This window comes from Sparus aurata, chromosome 13 (assembly GCF_900880675.1).
Source record: "Sparus aurata chromosome 13, fSpaAur1.1, whole genome shotgun sequence".
Lineage (NCBI taxonomy): Eukaryota > Metazoa > Chordata > Actinopteri > Spariformes > Sparidae > Sparus > Sparus aurata.
In genome coordinates, this window is record NC_044199.1 from 21974232 (window position 1) to 21997189 (window position 22958).

Consider the following 22958-nt stretch of genomic DNA (forward strand, 5'->3'; position numbering starts at 1 on the left):
CTAGCAGTTCTTTAACAATTGCCGTGTTTTTTTCCTGTTTTTTTGGTAGCACGGTAGCTGTCAGTGAAGCTGTTGCTTCTGCAACTGGGAGGAAATATTCTAAATCTACTATTAGCTCGAGCTGTGATGATACCATTTGCCCGAGGTTTGACACGTACCTCGGTTTTTGGATCACGGTTTTCGTTCAATAACATTTTTTGCAAGGAGAACAAATAATGTTCCAATATTACTATCTAAAATATTCTCTTTATTTTGCTCATGAGCAGCAACAAAAGATATTTTACATTTCTGATGTCATAATGTCAAGTAGCCTACATAAACATCTCTCTATAAAAGCAAGGAATCTCTGTCTGTCTGTCTGTATGTGTGTGTGTGTGTGTATGTGTGCCTCAAATATCTCTGCAGATCAGGATCAGACTGACCTGAGAGTTTCATCATGGCTGCTGCGTGGTTCAAGGGCATGCAACTAAGCATTTGTTTGGACTACAATGATACCGTGAATAAATTATTTCAGAAATGCTTTACAAAATTCCGCTAGCATTGCAAACCATAGCCACCACAGTCACGTGTGCACCAGAGCCAATCACTGCACACCGTAGCCACGTGCGCACCAGAGCCAATCACTGCAGAGCTCAAGCCCACGACATACCTTAAGAAACAAGCGGATTCATACCTGCAGCGGCGCGAGCTGTACCGGGATTTTGCCGGCGGTTCGGTCCCGTTCTGTTCTGTGCATATAAACTGACTGCTGTGGATTAATGAGACTAAACGAGTCCGGACCGAGTCTGTTCAGGTCTGAGGAGATCCGGAGATGCGCGGACAACAAAGTGGAATTGGAATCTATGGTTGTTCGTGTGTAGCTAGCTGCTAGCCCACCCACACGGCCCACCTCCCGAGGCGACGGACCAGACGCACCGTCACGTCCAAAACCGGACTTAGGGTAAATAATGTCCGCCACGCTTTTTCCGGAACATTGCCTTCATGTTTGCTTTGTGTCTGGTGCAGGAAGAAACGGTAAAAACGGGCTTTTGTCACGAAAGTGTCCAAGCAGCAAGTTTGGTTGTTGAGGAACGGGAAGTTGTGGGAGGGACGGAGGCGGATGAATGACAGGCAACGACGGTCGGTGTAGAGACAGCGATAGAGACAGTGATATTGAGAGTTGAGAGATTTGTGACATTTAGCGTGTTTGGAGTGTATAGTTAGTGTGTTATGTAGTGTTTGGTGTAGTGTGTCAGGGTTTCCCTACATGTAATTGACTGTGGCGCACCGCCACGGCAAAATAAAAGCCGCCACACCTTAAAAATTCAGGCATAAATAAATCCAGTGTTAGAGAAAGATAATATTTTATCGCGGTCTTCCATCGCAGTCTTTGACGTTAACTAGCATGTTGGATATTTAGCTTGATAATTGGCTAGAGGATTGAAATGGTCACTTAGATCAGAGTCCTGCACGGGTCTTATTTTGCAAACCCGCCCGTACCCGCCATACTTAAAACCGCATCCGACTCGTTTTCCGACAGTAGCACAAATTACATTCCGTACCCGAGCCGAGCCGCTATAAATTGATACCGACGACAGAAGGAAAATTGGACGGACGCATCTTTTAAAAGTGAAAGTGAGACAGCGTGGGGAATGGGAGTTCAGGGAGGGCTCAAGCACGCATGAATGAGCTCATATGAAATATAAATGCTCATCATTTGTGTAGCTAATAATGACTAATGATAAGTGACGCCTTGAAAATGGCAATCGTAAAACCCGACCCGCCTCTCCAGGCGTCCGACCCGATCTGATCCGCATCTGTGTCCGACACAGTAGCCTACATTATTTTTCACCCATGCAGGACTCTGACTTAGATAACTCCTCTCTTGAAACAAATAATAGATATAGTATTTCTTTACAATAGTAGATGAATCTTCATTCCAAGCCCATGCAGGGGAGTCCATGATGGCTGTGTGAGAGCATTATAACCAAAGAAAAAAATGAAATTCCCTAAGTAGCCTATGACATAAGTATAAATATTACAGTATGATGACCCAAACTGATGACATATTTAGCAAACAACAATTTATATTTGCATTATAAGTAATAAAAAATGGTTTGATAAACATATTTGTGGTTTTCACAGTAAAAAAATCTAACTTGTTTTTTTTTGTGATTTTAGGTCCATTGTGTTAATACAGTATGTCAAAATAAAAACAATATCTGTACAGTCACACATGTGAGGTTGTGCTGAAAATAATGACACCAAGTATATAGTTTTTAAGGTGAAATATAAGGGCAAAATCAAAAATAGTAAAAAACAGCCAATTATACCCTGGAATATCGGATTTCACAACAAACCTAAATATCCTTGACGTCCCACCTTCAAACACAGCCTCATTTGGCCATCCATGAAAAAGCTACTTAACCTCCCACTTTTCTATAGGAATACATATTTCCTACGGGCACTGCACTAGTATATACGAATTAAAACAATGTTCAATGTGGCAAAAGTGCGTCTTGGCCTTGACTGCTGGTATAATAAAAAAGAAAATTAATTATTAACTATCTATGGTGACTGCAAGGCTCCAATGATTTAGCCAATTCATCTTCTATGGCTTTGTGTGTCTTTTCACAGAAGTCAGGAATAACTTGACTGCAGAAAAAGGTATGAGAGAGCACAATATGGGGATCATTTGTTTTCATTAGGTGACAAAAAAATACATCTCTCATCACCAGAAAGGGCACCCCTACTATGGGCCCAACTAAGCATACAACATACAACCCTGATTCTAAATAAGTTGGAATGCTGTGTAAAATGCAAATAAAACAGATGCAAAAAAACAGCACAAAGACAACACATATAATGTTTTGCTTCATTGCCATCATTGCTTTTTGTAAATATATGCTCATTCTGAATTTCATGCCAGCAAAGCATTTTACACCAGTCTGGAGGGCAGCAAAAAACTGGGAAAGTTGTGAAATGCTCCTAAAACACCTGTTTAGAACAATACACAGCGAAACAGGTTATAGGTAACTGGTATCAGGTTATAGTATCAGGAATCAGTATGAATGGGTCATCATTCACTAACAAGGATAGGGTGAGGTTTAACACAGTGTGATAAACTGCTCAGACAAATAGTCTAAAAGTTTAAGTCTTAAAGCTCAAAGCTCAAAGCTCTATTGCAAGGTATTTAGGGATTTCACCATCTACAATCAAAAATATCGACAGACGATCCTGAGGGTCGAGAGCATGGGTGGACAATTCATTTGCCAAAGGGGCCACATTAGAAAGGGATGTTGTGGAGGGCTGGACCAAAGTAAAAATTATATGGTTTTAATGAGTTGCATAGAGTAGATGTCATGATAAGGCAATGAAAACGTGAAGTAGGCATGGAAAAAAACGACATCATTAAATCACTATATCACAAATTATACACTCACAAAAACAAATTTGAACAAAACGTGCATGTGCAGATATATTTTTGCAGAATTAGATGTACTTGTCATCTAATCACCCTATTTGTTGTTTTTCAGTTACTTCATCTTCTTCAGTTAGAGAAATCGAGTCTGTGTTGGGCTTGAGCAGGTGCACTGAAGTCAGGTTGGATGTCTGAGGTAGAAATGCAAAGGACAACTGACAGGTGATCATCACTGAGAGGTCTTCTGAAAATGTGACCAAACCTGCTACGTTTAAAATATACAAACAATAATTTTAATATTTGATTAAATGTCTCTCGGCCATTTTCACTTTAATGACATGCTTTTGATATCCATCCACAAGCTTCTGGTCATCCTCTGGCGGAATTTTGAACCACTCCTCTTGACAGAATCTGTGAAGTTCAACTTAATTTGTTAGCTTTTTCTTCAAGACATGGAACACAAAACACATTTTCTCGATGGGGTTCAAGTTAGGACTTTGGTAAGGCTGTTCCAAAACCTCAATTCCAGCCTGATTTAGCCATTCCTTAAACACTTCTGATGTATGTTTGGCACCTTTGTCCTGTTGGAACACCCACCTGCACCCAAGACCCAATCTTCTTGCTGATGATTTGAGGTTTCCTGAAGAATTTGGATTTTCTTTAGAGCACCTGATCCACTGGCAGCAAAACAGCCCCACATCATAAAACTACCAGCACCATGCTTGACAGTAAATATGGTGTTCTTGGGGTTAAAGGCCTCACCTTCTCTCCTCCAAACATATGGCTGCTCATTGTGGCCAAACAAATCCTTTTCTTTTCATCTGACCACAGAGTTTTCCTCCAGAAGGTATTTTCTTTGTCCATGTGATCAGCAGCAAACATCAGCTGAGCTGCAAAGGAGCCACATACGGGCCAGTGACTGACCAATCGACATGCCCTGCACCTACTTTTACTGGCCCTGGGCCAGCGGGCCATGGATTATGTCGAACCCTGGGTCGTATTAAAGTGGCCCAGAAAAGTCAGCAGCTGTTATCAATCAGAATCAGTCAGAAGGAGTTAAGAGGCCATGCTTGTTGATTCATACAACTTTCTATTATCACCAACATTGATTGTTCAAGTTACTGTATGCACATACAGTATTTTGAACAAGCAGATTTGGTCACATTTTCAGAGGGTCATACACATCCTTTAAGGAAAGCCAGATACCATTATTGAATAATGAAATGTTTCCTTTAAAAGAATGTTCTATTCACAACTTCTGCTTTGGACACAGTTTTTCATGTTTATATAGTAACTGCACATGAATCATCATTCTGGCATGCACCTGTCAATACATTATGTTCATGGGAAACACTAAACTTAACACTATACATAGCTGCTTATAATTTGAATTTGTCAGGTGAAACCCTGGCCAGTTGGGGGCACCCTACAACATCAGTTCTGACAGAGACTACTTGGTTGACCTGCTGCTACATGTACAGCAGCTATATACTAGAAGAAATATTGAACAAAAAAAGACCTATTTCCTAAATTTGCATCAGTGAAGGACAAGAGATATGGCAGATTATTCCTGTAATTAGGCCTACTTAATACAATCACAGAAATAAGACTAACAGGAGGATGGTTAGTGTGATTGAGGTAGGTAGAAAACAAGAGAGGCGGAGAGGGTGGGCATTGCAGACACAGAGAGAGAGGGCTGATGTATGGTGGGGACTGTGTGTGTGTGTGTGTGTGAGAGAGAGAGAGAGAGAGAGCAAAAGCCCGTATGTAGAACCTTGCTCTCATGAAGCGCAAACCCTCTCTCTAGCTTTCTTGTTTAGTGCGACCATAGCTTCTCATCTCATTGCCTTGAAGCTCTGTGCTACAGCAGAGTCCGTCCAGCAGGAATGTCTCCTGTAGTCAAAAGCACAGAGTGCACCCCAATGCTGTGCCACTGTAAAGTTGCCTGTGCCAACAACACTTTGTCGTTGATGTTTGGATGCAAGGTAGGTTGCAGACCACTCTGCTTGCTTCTACAGGATTTTGACAGTTGCTCAACTTAAGTAGTAGCATATTTTTAAATCAGTGGCTGGCACTGAGTATTACTGTGGTGTCATCTGTATTATTGTGTGTTATACCTGATTGAAGTGAGAATCCTATAAGAATTCCACTGGCTGTAGTTGAAAAAAGATGAAAACAATTTTTGATTTTTGTCTGAAAGCCTGTGCATTTTTTCCATCTGAAACCCTTGAAGCTGTGTTATGCTTACTGGTGCTTAATGAGGGCAAGGCGAATACTCCTCCTCCTGTTCGTTTGTCTGCCGTATTTCTCCAGGTTTTTACCTTTAACAGTACTTTAAGCTCAGCTGGTCTGACCTCACAGTTTAAGTGGATGGTCACTATCATTTAATGATTTAGATTAATGAGAGAGTGAGTGCTGATTTTTTTTCCTAACACTTTCAGGGAAGCCAGATCCAAAACTAAATTCTAGTGGTATGAGGCAAAGATACAGAACTTTTTTATTTATTTGCTTTGGTTAGCTAACGGCTGATAGTATGCCACTGCCTGCATGTGCTTTACAATAATTTAAAAGGAGTGGTAGGAATTTATTATGAAAGGCTGGGTCTCAGCCCAGAATAGAAACCATTCACTGTTGGTGCGGATCCAGATAAAGGCATGGATCTAGAATTTTTTTTCTTACTTAACGCAACATCAGGTGATGGAGCAATTTTCAATATTTTTGTTAATTTCACAGGGAATAATTTATGGGTCTTAATAAAGAAAAAACAGGCATATTTAGGTTGTTAGTACCAATTACCCCTTTCACACTGGACAAAAAACCTGCAAACACAACATCTGGCTTTTGTCTTAAATGCGAATGTGCATATTTGGCACTCACGTGTTGAATGAATCTGCATAAGTGATACGTATTCAATCAACTGTGATGAAAACACAACACCCGAGTAAACATGCTCATATGTGCCTCTTTTCAGGCACGATGCTACATGTGTGTTGAAGTTGAGGCCATTAGCTTGTTAATACTATTCCATCCATCTCTGCACAAGCCGCACCTGAACAGTCAGTGCTGGGTTCGAAAGAGAGACTGGGGTAAAAGATATTTAAAAAATAACCATCATTAGTGGCTTCTGTGCTTGTCAGCTACCTGATCAGAACTGCACATGTGCAACTCTCAAGTGAGTAATATGTGTCAATGTTTAGCAACTCCCATTATCAGCTCTGGAAAAAACAATGTTTAATACAGAATTCTATTGATAATTCGTTTTTAGAAGTGGAGTGTGGAGTGGGACATAATATTGACACGGCAAAATGTAGTCCTTCCTTGTGCAATACCTGTGTTGATACACTGGCACCAAATATAGATATTTTGATTTAAAAGATAAGGCACTCTAAACAGATCTCCCTGCTAATGCAATGTTTATAGTTGAGGTTCCTTTATCTTCCCAGAGGACTGCCAGTAATACGTAGTCCATCACTGGGTTTATTAGTAGGACCTGCAAGTGTACAGCATGGTCCAAGATAAAGGTTTTTGCCAAATGCAACAAACAATGGAACCAAGGTATGAAATACCAAGCAGAAAATTTTTCACCAAAAAACCTATCCCAGCTCTGTATGATGAGACAAGAGGAAAGGTGGAGGATGCACTCCAGTCTGCAAAGAGAAATGTGCTCACCTGAGGTGGATGAACTACATGGGCCACGGAGTCCTACATGACAATTTTATTGATAACAAGTGAGAAAAGCACTTGTAAGTCCTACAAAGAGAGGGATACACAAGACTCATTCTGGTGCTATTCACCACTCAGGGAAGTGCACTCACCTCTGATCATGCTGATCAGCTGCTGTTCATGAAGAAGAACATGCATTTTTGAGGATGAACTGAAATGTGATCAGGTTTGCAATATACAAGTTACTTCAGATCACTGAAATGTTGTCAGGTTTATTTATGTAAAGCAAGCTGGTAAATGCTGGTACAATGTGATACCCACCCCTATGTTGTCTGATAAAGTATATGATATGCTGCTCTCTACTTGTCCCTGTTTTTCCATCACATTCTTGATGACAAGGTGACACACAAGGAAAAAGCAACAGAAAGACAACGTGATGGTGATGTGAAAAAGTAAAACATCTATTTTTAGCTGCTTTTACCTGCATTTAAAAACCTGCATATTCATGCTAATTTTGGTGTAGTAGCCTAGTTCAACGTGATAGCATATCTTCTGTAATGAAAGTAAAAGTTTAATGACACAATATTTATGAACTGTCAGAACAATGTTGATAAAATGTGCACATGGCACATCTCACCTTACAGTCATTCATATGACGACCTGAGCCCTGTACCATCGCAACATTGTGTTTCAGAAGGCCCTCATCAGAGAGCAAAACAGAGTAGTGTGTTTACTTGGAGTTGCTTTAATCCAGGAGTAACTGGCATATGGGACAGTGTGTTGCAGTGAAATAATGTTTCTAATGTTTTGTTCTAACTAATGTTTTATTTAAAATAAATTAGACAAAGGGCTATGAAGTTTCTGTGGCTTCATATACTTGATAATCACTACATGTTCCTTCCAATTGCTTCAAATGTGTGTGCTCATTTCGTTTGACTGTAATTCAGTTTAAAGAGTCAAATTGGTCATTGAGGTCACTTAGACCTCTACTTTGTTCTCTTTTGCTAATTTTTGCTGTCACTGGAGAATTACTTTGCAGTGTCAGAAAAAGAAATACCAGGCTAAGAGGATTTATGCATCTGTCGCAAAAGTGCCTCTCCCCTTCCCCTGTGTCTGTCGTGTAATTTTAAAATGAATGAATTGTTTGTCTACATCAGTTTAAAGGGAACTAATTATATTTTTTTTTATGTTATCACTGTTTCTGTTTTTGAAGATCTGTTGTTAGATCACTTGAGATGAATATTGCTTGAGTGCCTCTGTAATTGCATTCACTGTTCTTACACAAACTTATATACAACACCTGGAAATTAGATTTTCATTCCAGCCACACCAACTGCTTTCTCAACAGAAGTACTTATGTGCAGTACATAACTGTATGAAAATAATCAAAAAATCAACCGACATCGACTAAAGTAGACATTGATCTGTTTAGACCTATAGGAATAATCTGTATAATCCCATGAATAACAGTGAGGCATATTTACCATGGACTGTAAAAACAAAAATCCAAACTAAAAATTCCAACATAATCCATCGCTCACCTAAAAAGAGCCCAACACACTGAACCTAAAAAACACTAGATGACAACAGAAATGTGTATGTTTGACTGCAAAAGCAAGAAAGGCAGGAGGCAGGTGCTCTCTTTTTTCCCATAGCTCAGCTCTCCCTCCTTCTGTCTGTAGGAATTATGACTGTAGCAGAGAATGGGGGAAGAGAGTCTAATAGTAGGTATATAAAGCCACAGAAAGAGGTCAGTGCACATAACCGCTAGGAGATTCTTAACTGAATCTACACAGAGGTTCTGAATGTGCCCTCGGCCATGCCACCCCACATTTCCATCTCGTCTTAATTCTGTTGGTTAGTGCGGTAGTGAACATCAGAGAAGAGGGATCCTCTCAGTGGAGCATGACAACACCACACATGAGTGGTTACTCCTTGCACACAGCTCAGCCCGTGCAGCCCCCACAGCCAAAGCATATTACAAATCCTCACACTGAGAGGCATCACACAACAGGAGGAGAAAATGAATTAATTATTTCTGTTGATCACCAAGAAGTACTGTGGCTAAATGACATAATGCTTATTCCATGGTCCAAGATCAGTGTTTTGTAGGTGATTACATAAAACCATGGCATGTTCAGGTCTCAAGAGAAGAGACTTTTATTGCTGTTGAGCCAAACATAATTCACACTGAAATACATCTGTTTGTTTTGTCCTAATTGGCTATCACTGAGGCACCCTGACAACAACGGACTGCTGTTATGGCCCCATTAAGGAGGTACACCAAAAGAGGTCTAACATGAACAACCAAGTGAAGTTGCAGTTTAAAGAAGAAGAATTTCTGAAATGAACTGCAACCCAAACAAAGGGGTGAAACCCCTCCAAAACAATCACACAAACAAACTGATGGACCGGGCGGCCTCCCAGACCAATCCACCGGGGCTGTTGGAGCTGGGGACTGTGTCACTGGTCAGCAGGTGGAATGGGGGGAGAGGGAGACAGAGCCTAGTGCCCTACCCCTCTAATTGGTTATTCATAATTAGCCAGGCCATTTGAGAACAGAACTTGGCACCAGATGTGCTGTGCAGTCTTTTTAGCAGACAAAATAGTGATAGGATCACCAGGGGTAGGAAAAGTGGTAACTGTAAAATCTCACGCCGTAAGACCTCCTTTGGGCAATCAGCCTTTTATATAAAGGGTTCCCAGATGTGGAATTCACTACCGACCGAAATAAAACTAACCCGAGACATTAAGATTTTTAATACAAATGTTAAAGTCTGGCTGAAACACAATCAGAGCTGTATGCATTTTTAATGGGTCATGACTTGGTATGATTTTAGATGTATTGTGCATTTATTGTGTTGTTATGTAACTTTGATGTCTTTCTTCTTACCGTCTTTCTTCTATCTAAAAGCCTAACTAGGGGCGGGAGTTGGAAACTAGCATTAAGGGATAGTTCGAGTTTTTTGATATGAATCTGTATGGCATCCCCGTCAGCAGTGTTGTGCATCAACACTGACTTACCCCCGACAGTGTCCTGTGCGCCGAGTTCTTGCCCGGTTTTGGTGCTGACGAAACTAAGTAGTCCGGCAAGTTGTCTGGGGTCATAAAAATAAAGCCTTTTTCTTCTCAAAACAAAAGAGTGATTAATTTGCATCACAAAACCGTTGTCCACGAAAAAGTCAGACCTCATAATCGCTTGGTGCTATTTTCTCTCGATTCGATCACTGCGCGCTGCTGCCAGCCTGTTTCACTGTCTTTACTGCTCAGAAAGTTAACAACATGTCTGACTACGACACCGACGATCATGAAGACTTCGACTTTAGCACAGAGCCAAGGGGGTATCTTTATGAACCCGAATACACTGATGCCAAAATTCGCCAGATGGAGTTAGAACAGGCAGAGAGAGAGAGGAGGGACAGAGAAGTGGTACAAGTTGAAGCTGGAGCCACAGCTGGAGCCGTGAGAGACTGGTTGACAGACAAATGGTGATGCTTATAAACTTATCACTAGCTAGCTCTCACGTTAGCTCTCTCGCGTCGCTGTGGTTGTTGGTCCAAGCACGTAAAACACTGCCAAACAACTGAAAAAAGTGTTGGATTCGTGTGCGGCTGTCAGCTGGCGGCAGCGCGCAGTAATATGAATCGAGAGAAAATAGTGCCAAGCGATTATGAGGTCTGACTTTTTCGTGGACAGCGGTTTTGTGATGCAAATGTAGCACATTTGTTTTGAGAAGAAAAAGGCTTTATTTTCATGTCCCCAGACAACTTGCCGGACTTCTTTTGTCAGCGCCAAAACCGGGCAAGAACTCAGCGCACAGGACTAGAGATGGGATTTATGGCTCTTTGAGGGGAGCCGGATCTTGGTGAGCTGTTCCTTTCAAACAGCCGTTCAAAAAACTGGCTCATTTGACTGATTTTTAAATTTATTACATTTTAAGAAGCCAGCCTGGTGGTAACTAATTTTATCTTGGAAATAATCACTGGGAGGTATGATGGGGTGAGATTTGGAACAAAACTGTCCTCGTCCTAATTAGGACCGCTGCAGCTGCTCTGCTCTCCGATGCAGGGCAGTCACGTGTTTCTGTTTTTTTTTTAGCAAAGGCTGCGTGCACAACTCAGGTGGCGTCATGCTACATTTGCATATCTAATAAGCACCGTGTAGCTGGGCTGCGCTCCTCCTCATGTAAATTCTCTGTCCCACTCAGGGGAGGAGCAAAGGAGGAGCACACAGTGATATAAAAAAAAAAAAAAAAGAACGGTTCCCAGCTGCGACTCGGATCCCATCGTTCATGTTAACGAGCCGTTCAATAGAATCGGTTCGTTCGTGAACGTCACAACACTACACAGGACACTGTCGGGGATAAGTCAGTGTTGATGCACGACACTGCTGACGGGGATGCCATACAGATTCATATCAAAAACCCCGAACTATCCCTTTAGCTTTAATCTCTGTATGCAGAACATCAGTCACATTGAATTGTTTGTAACGAGTGGAAGTGTTACCATGTTAACCTGAATTGTCCCTATCAAATAAACTAAATTAAATTAAATTAATTTTCACCTGGAAAGGCAGGAAACCAAGCGTCAGCCACAGTTGCGCGTCCTGGCACGCAGAGGGGAAGCATGTTACACTAAACCTTGAAGAACTACCTAGTAGGGGTACTTCACTACTTCTCTGTAATGACAGAAATTGAATATCAGTTGTTAAATATAAGATGCTGAATGAGGTCTAATACTAGCATTTCTTCAGCGAAGCGAAGCAGTTTGAAGACCTGAAAGCAGCTGGACAAAATGCTGTTACTCTGTGCACTTAAGACTGCACAGGATAACTGTTATAGCCTGCTTAATATATTCAACCTGGATAACTGGACAGAAATGTAGAAACTGATGGAATATCAGCACAATATAGAACTCTATATAAAAAGATATACATAACTGTCCAAAGGAACAGTAGTGTAACAATAGAGGGCAGCAATACATTATTGAGGCATATCATCAGCCTTTTCCAAAAAAAAAAAAGACATTGTGCCGACATTGTGTGTTTTATTGTTGTTGTTCTTATAGCAGTTTGTGCATACTATAGTATTTGCCAATAATTATTATGCAGTGTACATACTTCTGGTTTTATTCCAAGGTTTCAGTCATATTTAAAGCATCATTTTGCTTTTTGCTACCTTTGGAATGGAACCTTTAAGAGTTGTAAATGGCCCTCAATGTTATTATTGTCAGCAAGTTCAACACATCGAAAAAATTAGGGACCTTTTAGAAAGTAACATGAGAAATTAAAAATTGATACTGATAATCCGAAAAATTGTGAATATTGGCCCTAATAATAAGTCAAGCTGTCAATTTGTCCATTATTGCCAGAGATGGCAGTGGTATGATATCATATGATCAAATATCCAACCCTGTAGCCCTAAAAGCCAATTGTCTGTTTTATCTCAGCCTGACAGGGAATATATCAGCCAATGGTGTTATTGCACCAATGCGAGTGCACAGTTGAAAATTATTTTGATAGGGGCCTGGATATTATTAATTTTCGTCCAGTGGTAGCTGTTTGTTTATTTTGCATTGTCATTGGCAGTTATAACAAGTAAACAAGTAGAACGGTCCTTCAGGGGTCTGTAATCTATTAGAATCCCACAGCTTTTCACAAGACATGCCCTGGGCTTACCCAGCTGTCATGTTCCTTGAACTGTTGACCACAAGAATAGTACTATTTCAGCTATGGTGTGCTTGGAGTTTTTATATTAAGACCATCTCCTCTTGCTCATTAATTTTGCTGTGGAAGGCTTGCTGCAGACACCTGCGTCCTTGCCCCTGTAGAAACACCCCAATGCAAACATCTGTGTTTGGGAAGTGCCTATAAGCCTGAAAGCAGATACTGCTTTAGGCCCCCTTGTATTCATGTCTCTTGAGAGAACGGTGTGTGCATGTGTGTGTGTGTGTGTGTGTGTGTGCTGGGGCGCCGAAAAGGGGGGGATAAGGGGAAGGATTCTAGGGGCCCATCATTGACAGGGCCCCAGAAAGGCCCCTAATAAAATTATAATACTGACAAAAATAATATGACACTAATTTGTTTGTTTATAATCATAAACGGTCCTCCCTTCAATCAACTGAACTGCTGCGCGGTGTGGTGTATTCAGTCAGTAAGGAGACCGAGAGAAGGCAAAATGCCTCAGAAGTCGGGTAGCCAAAAAAGGAAAGACAAAAAGATTAGGCAGGAGAGAGAAGTAAAGGGGCGTCACTATGTCACCCAGTTTTTCGAAAAACAAGGTGGGTTTGGTTCATGTGGTGGAAAGTTCTGGAACACATTAGTCTGTTGTTTATCTTAACCTTGTGGTTTTTAAGCTAGCTCACTTTTCTCCCCATATTAGCTCATATTTTGGAAGAAAACTCTGGATTTTTAGATTTCACTGTTCACGTTTAGCAAGCTGCCCATATTTAATCAGTTGACCACCCCTCCTGTCAAAAATTATGCATGTTTGAACAGACACGTCAAGTGCAGCAGCAGCAGCAGCAGCAGCCGCAGCTGTCTGTGAGCGCTGTGAGCCCCCTACCCCTGAACCAGCCCCAGTAGGCCTACCCACAACTGAGGGAGGAGGTGAGCAGCTTTGTGTTGAATTAATCTATTATTATGGAAAAAAAGATAAATTGAAATTAATGAAAAAAGATCATTCTGAAATAAAAACACATAGTCTGTATTTATTTCAGAATGATTTAAATGGTTTAAAAAGCATATAGCCTATAACTTTATTTTGTTTTGTTGAAATTTAGCTATCACTGAAACTGAACTATAAACTCACTGAAATACTATGTTTGGTCAGTAGTTTGGGACTCTCACCCCTTGCTTTGCAGTAGGAAAAGAGGAGAAATTTTCTGGTGCTTGCAGACTAAGTGACTGCTCTCAATCCAAGCAGAGAAACGTTAACAATATTAAATCGCAACTACCATAGAGCCTCATTTATGTATTTTTTTCCACCCCAACTCTATTTCCACCACGTACAGTTTTGGAGATAAATTATTATTATTTTTATTTTAAATAGATTTTTTTTTAAACAAAATATAAACGTATATAACAAACTTAATAAAAACAACAACAAAAACATAATGTAAGACAGCATACAGTTTTTACATTGAGTGCAGTGGCTGGTCTAAGAGTGTGTGTGGGGGGTGATGTGCATGTTTGAAAGAGAAATTGTGTGGTATTGCTATAATAGTAATTTTGGAGATAAATTAGACCTAAATGCAGGGCTACTAGAGGGAGACAGTGAGCAGTGGGGTATTGGTTGTGAAAATCACATTTTCTTTTGTTATTTTTGATCAAATCACTGACAGTAAAACAGAATGGTGGGAGGAAACCTGAATCTGGTGATGGTGATGCTATTTCAGATGGTATTACAGGAAATTCTATATAATTCATGTATGTCATGCATTTGTATTTTTCAGGTAATTTAATTTAAGAGAATTTTATATTTTAACCATTAAAGTTGCAGACTTGCAGACAATGAATCTAAATTCCGTTATTCTGAGTGTTCAGTGCTTCCCCTACCAAGTAACTGTCATGTTGTTCTTTTCACACATATAGGAAATTATAGTCAAAAATATCATTAAAATGCACAGTTTTATGTAAACAGCATAACAAATTTTCATACAAGGGCCCAGTAATATTTCTTTTCATGGGGCCCAAAATCCCTGGCAGCGCCCCTGTGTGTGTGTGTGTGTGCGTGCGTGCGTGTGTTTGTGTGTGTGTGTGTGTGTGTGTGTGTGCGCACGTGTGTTTGTGGGGTGTTGTTGTACTGTATGTACAGAGGAATCAGTTTGACTCGTTTGTGATCAGATTTGGGAAATTTCATTGACTGCAATAGATTCATCAGCTGAGAATTAATAGCAATGCAGAGACACATGGTTTGTGGCTGAGCAGAGACTGGGGTGGGGGCACCGTCACAATAAAACTGCATGTACATATAAACCTATGTATGAGTTTGGTAACTGCTACTTCTAGAAACTGAAACATGTCCAGTTGACTATGATATAGATCTTAGAATTACTACTAGAAACCACATTGACTCTGAATCAAGACAGGGCAAATATTTTTGACAATGAGATTCAAGTGTATAATGCCAACAGAGCAGCACAAAATATTTAGGATTTTCTAAGCTCCAACTGGTACAGTAGCATCTTATCTGCATAAGAAACACAAGATTGCAAAAACCAATGGAAACAATGTGTTCTTCTTGGTATCAGGTGTTTTTACTCAAAATATATTAGAGATGTGTTTGTTGATAAAAGGACAGTTTGTCCATCCTTTCTGCTGCATCCAATCCACCTTTGCATCGTCAGTGCAGTACCGTATCTCCTGCTGCCATCTTTTGATTAGTCGTGTTGGAAGGCAGTAATTACAGTGTGCTTACAGATAATCAGTAACTTGAATGAAGCTCTTATCTGTGCCCTGGTAACCCCCTCCAAAAAAGCAGCAGCACAATGATGTCCAGTGTGCCCTGCATACAGAAAACTTCATACTTCCTTCCTTCATCTGAATGGAGCTGTCAACTCCAAAAGCAGAGTGTTTAAGGTTTTGTTAGCTGACTTTTCATATTTTTTCACATTTCCAGTATAAATAGCATTAACAATGGCATTCCAGCGGTTTTATTACATTTGAAAAGTCTGTATATGGTAGGCTGTGACATCTTAGACTCCAGTGATCAGTTTTGATGTATTTTTAAAGAAAGGGGGGCAAAAACCCACAATTAGTCTGCTTCATCATTTTCATAATAGCTTGCTTATTCCATCCTGTTTTGAAACTGACACTTTGATATGAGTGAGGTTTTGCATATTTACACTGCCAGCCTTTGTGTTTCTCTTTAATGACACATCTGGTATACCACTACTTGTATTGCCAGGTTTACTTGAGCTTTAAATCTGCCAATCAGCCTGCTGATGGTTTGATATACACAATTTTCACTGCCTGCAGAGCTAATATTGTGTGGTCTGGGTCACTGTTAATACTGCTATTAGCTGTCATTTCTTAGTGGAATTCCACATGTCCTGTTAGCTAGCTAGAGCCGACAGATTTGTATGATAATGAACCCATAAGGCATGAAATCAAAAACAGTGTTACACACAAATTCACCTCTCAGGAGTCATTTTTTAGACGTGGAAGAGTTACTCTTTTTTGAAATGATGAAAACTTCTGTATAAAAACTATCACGAGACTGAGGCAATGTGTTTTCAATGCGCGGCTGGAGCATACTGGGTTCTTTGTAAAACATAAAACTTCTTTATTGTTTCAGCCACCTGTACAGACTAAAGCACTACTGCCTCATAGGAAGAGGGTCCTGGGATTGAAACCCAGTAGGGCCTTTCTGTGTGCTGCTTTCATTTTCTCAGTTAAGGTTAAGTGGTCAATCTAAATTGCATGTAGGTGTGAATGTGAATGTGAATGTTTTTTGTCTCTATGTCTAGTCTGCGATGAGCTAGTGACCTGTCCAGGGTGAACCCCACCATTTGGCCAATGTCAGCTAAGAGGCAGCTCCAGCACCCTGACCCTGTAAAGGAGATGCTGTTACGGACAATGAATGAATGTACTGACTTCTCCTGTGCATCATCACATTTAATTTAGTCTATTGTGTATTCAAAATGACTACTGTAATTAAGAGCAGAAAATGACAATTCTTTTTTTCAAAACAGTTTCCTTTGTCACTTAACTTTTTATTTCTCTGCATTTTACAGAAATATGCAGTAGTATAATGTATGCACAAGAATACAGCTGAGTATTCAAATTAAATAATGTAATGTACTTCTATTTTAAGTAGACCTGGTAGCTGATGTATCACCAGCCTCAAGCTGAGTCCTCCTAACATTTGAATGCATGTCTTTACGCTGCTGCCTGCCTTAAAAGTAATACAACGAGTGCTGCTGTAATAATACCCTTATTTGGTTAAAATGTGAAATGCCAGTATGGCTGTTACTCCGTTGTATTTTCTAATAGAGAAATAGTAGAGACGTTTGTTTTTATATAAATTGTGTCATTCTGTAGTTACTGAAAACTAAAAGCAAATTTAATTTGTGTGTGTAAGCGTGTCATTGGATGACTGCGTCTCTGTGTTTGCATGTGTTTCAGTTTGTGCTCACCCTGACCACATCCGTCTTGCATGTACTGACATCTGTTTTAATGTTACACAATAATACAGCCACCTACAGCGCTGTATCTGCTATTACCTCTGAATGAGCTTCTCAGCCTCCTGCTGGTTGTATACTTGGGATCTCTGACATGATTGGTTTTCTTATAGACTTAACTTTCAGTGACTCCTGTTGGTTTTGCCTGTAGTGGTTACATATGGTCCTGTTGCTCTCTCCAGAACAGGCCACCAGCAGTACAGGGGTCACCCCACAACGGCCAGCCCCCACCCTGCATGAACCCCGCCTTGATGAACGCCCCCTGGGTGAGAGAGGGGACGAGGCGGAACGTCACGATAAGTGACAAATTCATTTTGATTAGTGATTTCACGACTCATGGTTAGAAGTTAAAAGGAGACTTTATCATGTTAAAGCATCTTAAGCTCAGTCACACCATCATGTGTTCACTGGGTCACAACACACTTAAAAACATTGTCATGACCATCTTTTTTATTGCTATATTTATATTGTCTATTTTTTATGTTAACTCTTTACTCGTTAATCAGGGATCCATTTTGTGCAGTTTAGTGCAGGGATTTCAATCCACAATGCGTATCCATAAAAGTGTTACAAAACAAAGATGGGATCACTTAGTTGGGATAAACAAATCTCACTTTAACATATTTCACAAAACCCCACAGCAGTGAAGAATGTAGGACAAAAATGTATCCTATCATTATTAAGTGAAATATCTTCTTGTGATCATTTAAAATAAAAAATATAATAAAGAATCCCCAAAACAGCTAGGAACATTATTTTCACATGTACTGCTTGTGTCCATGACACAAAATGGATGTTTACTAACATAATTAATTGTAGTGATTATGGAATGGACACAACACTAGGATAACCATACTGATTCTGAAGCCCTGTCATATGCTTTTGTTGACTGTGTCAGTTGCAGTCCATGGTCATTTTTCAGGACACAATTTGTGGTGCTCTGTCGTGAAACTTTGGGGGCACCACCTCCGAACAGGAAAATTTGAGAGTCAAACTGATTAACTAACCAAATTACCACTGAACAAATTAACATTAAGATATACAAAGATTAACAGTGAGTCTACAGACGCATTGGTCCACGCAAATTGAAAATGTTCTTTTTCTAAGTACATGGGGAATTTGAGATCCCTCTTAGAAAGTTGACTGTATATTTATATGTATAACATTAGTCAACGAAGGGCGCCCCCCAGTAGCTCAGTTGGTAGAGAGCGCATCCTATGTACAGAGGATTTGTCCTTGCTACAGTGGCGAAGGGTCCAAGTCTCCGAGCCTGACCGGCGTCCCTTTGCTGCATGAGGCAGCCCTTTGCTGAGACTGATGTGTTTCAATGCTCACAAATAACAAGTAATAAATAGCCAATCCAACAGCTTGCTGTGACAGCCCACCCACAGAAAAGATATCAGCTTCGATAGATTGTGGTTTATATTGATTCTTTTGTCATAGACGACGGTGACTTATAATCGCTTCACAAGGGAACCAAATATGTAGTGGAATTCATTTTGGCACTGCCTCCAAAGAGGAAAATTTGAGAGTCAAATTGATAGTTTCACCAAACCAAATTATTAATCAAATCAAACCATTAATTAACCAAATCATGAATTTATCAAATGATCAGTCAAGTATACAAATATGTGACATCTCATTTAGATAGATCTCCGTTCTACACTCCTAAGGTAACACAGGAAAACAACAGGGTCTAATTGAAAATATGTATTAACTGATTAATACTAACCCACTAACTGAAATACTGAATTGGGCTCTGAAATTAAGACCTCGAATTGTTATCAACATATTATTATTAATATTATTATTACTGTTGTTGTTGTTGTTGTTGGTTGATATTATTATTATTGACATCAGCCCATTCATGAGCAGTTATAGAAGATAGTTAATGCCTACTTTGAGCTACAAAGGCCATTGCAGAAGAGGAGCTTGGTCGGAATCCACAGTCCTCAGACTTATTGAGTCACCAGTTTCCCCTGGTGACTCCATACCACACTGTCTGTGCAGGGTGTCAGTGCTGTACAGAGCATTGTGTGCCTAATGCACGTTCTCTTTGGCTTGCATTCAGTGTCTTGTCTCTTATAACTTCAAACAAAGATGATTTTTAATTTTGTTGGTCGCTGCTGCTTCTGTCCGGTGTGATATTGAGAGTGAAACCTGATTTATTAATTTAATCCAGACCATCATCATATTTACAGAACCTCACCCTGTAGTTTTATTTCCTAAATCTAAAATGCCATGGATTGTCTCGAAAAGATTTCACGTAAAATTCCGCTAGTGTGCAACAAACCAAGCCATGTCAAGCCATTTAAGTCAACACAGTGTGTGTTTTTCAATATTTACATTTTCACATTAAAAAAGTTTCAAGGAAAATAAGATAATCTTTTTTGGGAAAATCTACTCTCAGCTCAAAGGCAGTAATTAGCAAGATCTGTGACACTACCATCTGTGACACTCATTACATTAAAAACGAAGATACGAATATGAATTTAATATAATAGAGTTCATAGTTTATGTAAATGAATTGTTATTTGCCTTTTTTCTTGTCATTTCTGGAGACAGTAACATAATTACCATACTTACGTTTCTTTGGATCACATCACTTTTCTTTGACTCCATATTTCTCACTTTCAATGTCCTTACTTTTATCCTTGTTTCTCTTTCCTCACTCAGCAGTACCACTACCAAGAGGATGACTCGCCACCTCTTGATCAGGGATTCCTGCAGCTTACCAATGAGGTGCGCCCCCCAGAGCTTGTGCACGTGTCCGAGAAGAACCTGTCTGAGATTGAGAATGTCCACGGCTACGTCTCCCATTCCCACATCTCTCCTCTCAAGGTTAGCATGCCTACTGATCCCTGATTATGCCAAGTATGCTTTTACACCTGGTGTACAAAACACGACTCTCTAACCTTCATCCCAAAACAGCAGCATGAACAGCTGCCAACATGGCCTCTGTCTCCTTCTTTCTCCATGGCCGCAGACTGTTTTTTTATAGCTCATTTTATATTCACTCATACTACTTTGTTGATTTGTTAGGCCAATAAAAGTGAATTACTAAAAGACTTGGATTAATTATAGCACACATATAGTTAGCTTTGTCCATTTCGCATAACTTTGTGTGTATGAAATACAATATTGTTGAATTCAGGCCAGATTCTATTTTTTTAATGATTCTATTAGATCTGAATTATGCCAGTGTTTTCTCCTCCATTTTATTTTATTTATTTATTTTTCATGTTTAACTGTTCCTTTCTTTTGATGTGCTTTCCTGAGCCATAGAAGCATTGGTGGTATTAATCTGGTTGTCAGTTTGTAGGTTTTGTGTAAATGGTCAAATCACATCCCTTCTTCTTCACTGTGCCTTTACCATTCCTTACACACATTTTCCCTCTGCATCATCTTGATTCATAAAGTGCCAGTTGGTGTCATGTGTCCAAGCCTCTGACATCTCAGTGCCTCTCTCTCCCCTGTATGCCTCCATTTGAAAAAAGATATTCAGGCTGTGTTAAAGGGTCTAAGGTACATTATACAATCTATATTATTGATCTGGGTCAAGAATACAGTAAAAGCAGAGGTATAGTTCACCTGGCTGATTGAGTTTGTTGAACAGTGGTTTTGTTTCTGCTCAGGTTCGAGCCACCAGAGGGTAGTGTTGGACATGAGGGGAAGTGTTACTGTGTCAGCAGTTTATTCCAGGCAGTGTTTGAACCGCTTGGCAAACTGTTCGTAGTTCCAGTAAATGGAGAATAACTTTCCTTCATATGTCATATGCTTTGGTTACAGAAGCACAGGCAGAACATTAAGCAGCACTTGGACAATGTTTACTAACAGAGATTTATAGTTCCTATATGTACAACTGTCAAATATATATATATATATATATATATATATATATATATATATATATATATATATATATATATATATATATATACGTATATGTATATGTATATATATATGTACGTATATGTATATGTATATATATATATATATGTATATATATATATATATATATATATATATATATATATGTATAGATATGCATTGGTTATAAAATGTGATCATAATTAAAACAAATGTGTACTGAATTATAATATCCTTGATGAATGGTCAATGTATCCTTCTTATCCTTATCATTCAGTATTGTTGTTAGATGATGATGTTAATGCTTTGTCCTTGCATATGCAAATCCCATAGTCCTCCATCCAGTTTTGACATGTGGGAAATGATTCACTGTCGCCATTTACTGTCAGGAGCTCTGAGTATTTTAGCTCTGTTTGTGTCCTCTACCTGTGTTGTGTCATTAAGTCATGCTTGTAGGAGCTGTGATGTAATCCAGCAGACTGCAGTCTGTATGACAATCAGTCAGATTGAGAGGTCATTGACAGTGTCAATGGCATCTGACCAATTGTCATACATTGTAAAATATAGGTAATAAACCAGGAGAGGCATGCCAAATGTCTCACTAATGTTGTTCATTGTAATGACTCAAAGTTGATGAGGTTATTGTTGATATAAATCTAACAGAAAAGTGATACGGCCCAAACAACCTTAAACCAACCTTTGGGTTTGGCAACTATTAAGTTGCACTTAGTTCTAAAAGAAATGTACCAGTTGGGGACTGATATTCAGCACCTTAATGGCATTGGATTATCACAGGAGTGATATTTTCATATTCCAGTATGGGTGCATTATTGTGAGTGTTAACAGTTGAAATTCAGCCATTGTCGGTTTGTTTATTTACAAATTGAGAGCACAGAACTGTGTTTTTCTTGTACTTATTTCTGCTTTCAGAACAGTTTGTTTCTTATTAGTGCAGCATTGATCTTTAGTGTTTTTCACTTTGCACGTGTCAGTCAATCTATGATGGGAAAATGTCCTATTGGGTAAGAGGCTCTTCCTCATTGACAGAAATAATGCAGGAAGCCAGAGTCATCCTAATTCAGTCTTTACCCCTTTGTACATTTCTTCCCTCTCCCACCTCCAACATGTGGCAAGGTAACCATTACTAATGCTTTTTGTCCTGATACATCAGGCTCTCCGCTTTCTCTCTCCCTACCCACGTATACTGGCTAGTGACCTTGTCTTTCGTTTCTTACCTGCAGCCCGCACTGGTTACCCGTTTTGATCTTGCATACCAGGGTGTGACCACAGCAAAGTACATGGCAAGTTTTATTTAATTTTATTTTTATTTGACCTCTGGAGAAACTCAATCCCCTGTATTTTATTGTATTTCTTTTTAGTATTACCTTAAATTCCTCCCTTATTTCTGGGTCCTTCTATCCAGAAGATTGATGTCCCATTGGTGCTGCATGGACTTTGTTCTGGTGTTGCCCTTCTATCCATTGCCTTAATAAGCAGTCTTTTCATTACTTGTGGGTTGCTGCCCTTATCTTGTCATACCCATAACTTTTTTATATAATTCCATGCGTCTTTTTGATCCATTTGCCTGCCAGCAAATCCCTTGTGCTTGCTGTGGTGTTACTGTGATCTGGTGTGAAGCCTGTCTCTGTTATCAATCATGTATTATTTGTTGAAGAGCTTAATGTACCCAGGGGATGTGTTTAGGATCCCCATACCCGATTCAACCTGCACGTAACAGAATAATGAAGCAATATTCAAAGGCCAAGTTACTATTAAGACACAACTACAGCATGCTCAACAGTGTGCTATGTTTATCACTTCTACTTTTAATTGATTAAGCATTA

The 22958-nt window shown here is 39.6% G+C and overlaps 1 protein-coding gene across 16 annotated transcripts in view; it reads left to right on the forward strand.

The window, feature by feature from the left end:
• The first annotated feature begins 5238 nt into the window (after nucleotides 1-5238).
• Nucleotides 5239-22958, forward strand: part of dlg2 (discs, large homolog 2 (Drosophila)) — a 216801-nt gene continuing 199081 nt past the window's right edge. For 5 of the 16 annotated variants that reach the window (XM_030438657.1, XM_030438655.1, XM_030438662.1 and 2 more), the window contains exons 1-4: nucleotides 5241-5385; nucleotides 17427-17510; nucleotides 19921-20085; nucleotides 22356-22415. In XM_030438657.1, the coding sequence (XP_030294517.1) occupies nucleotides 5287-5385; nucleotides 17427-17510; nucleotides 19921-20085; nucleotides 22356-22415 (408 nt within the window). In that variant the 5' untranslated portion in view covers nucleotides 5241-5286. Of the gene's footprint in view, nucleotides 5386-17426; nucleotides 17511-19920; nucleotides 20086-22355; nucleotides 22416-22958 lie in introns of all 16 variants that reach the window. The other 11 variants (XM_030438659.1, XM_030438658.1, XM_030438654.1 and 8 more) reach the window with 10 other exon arrangements.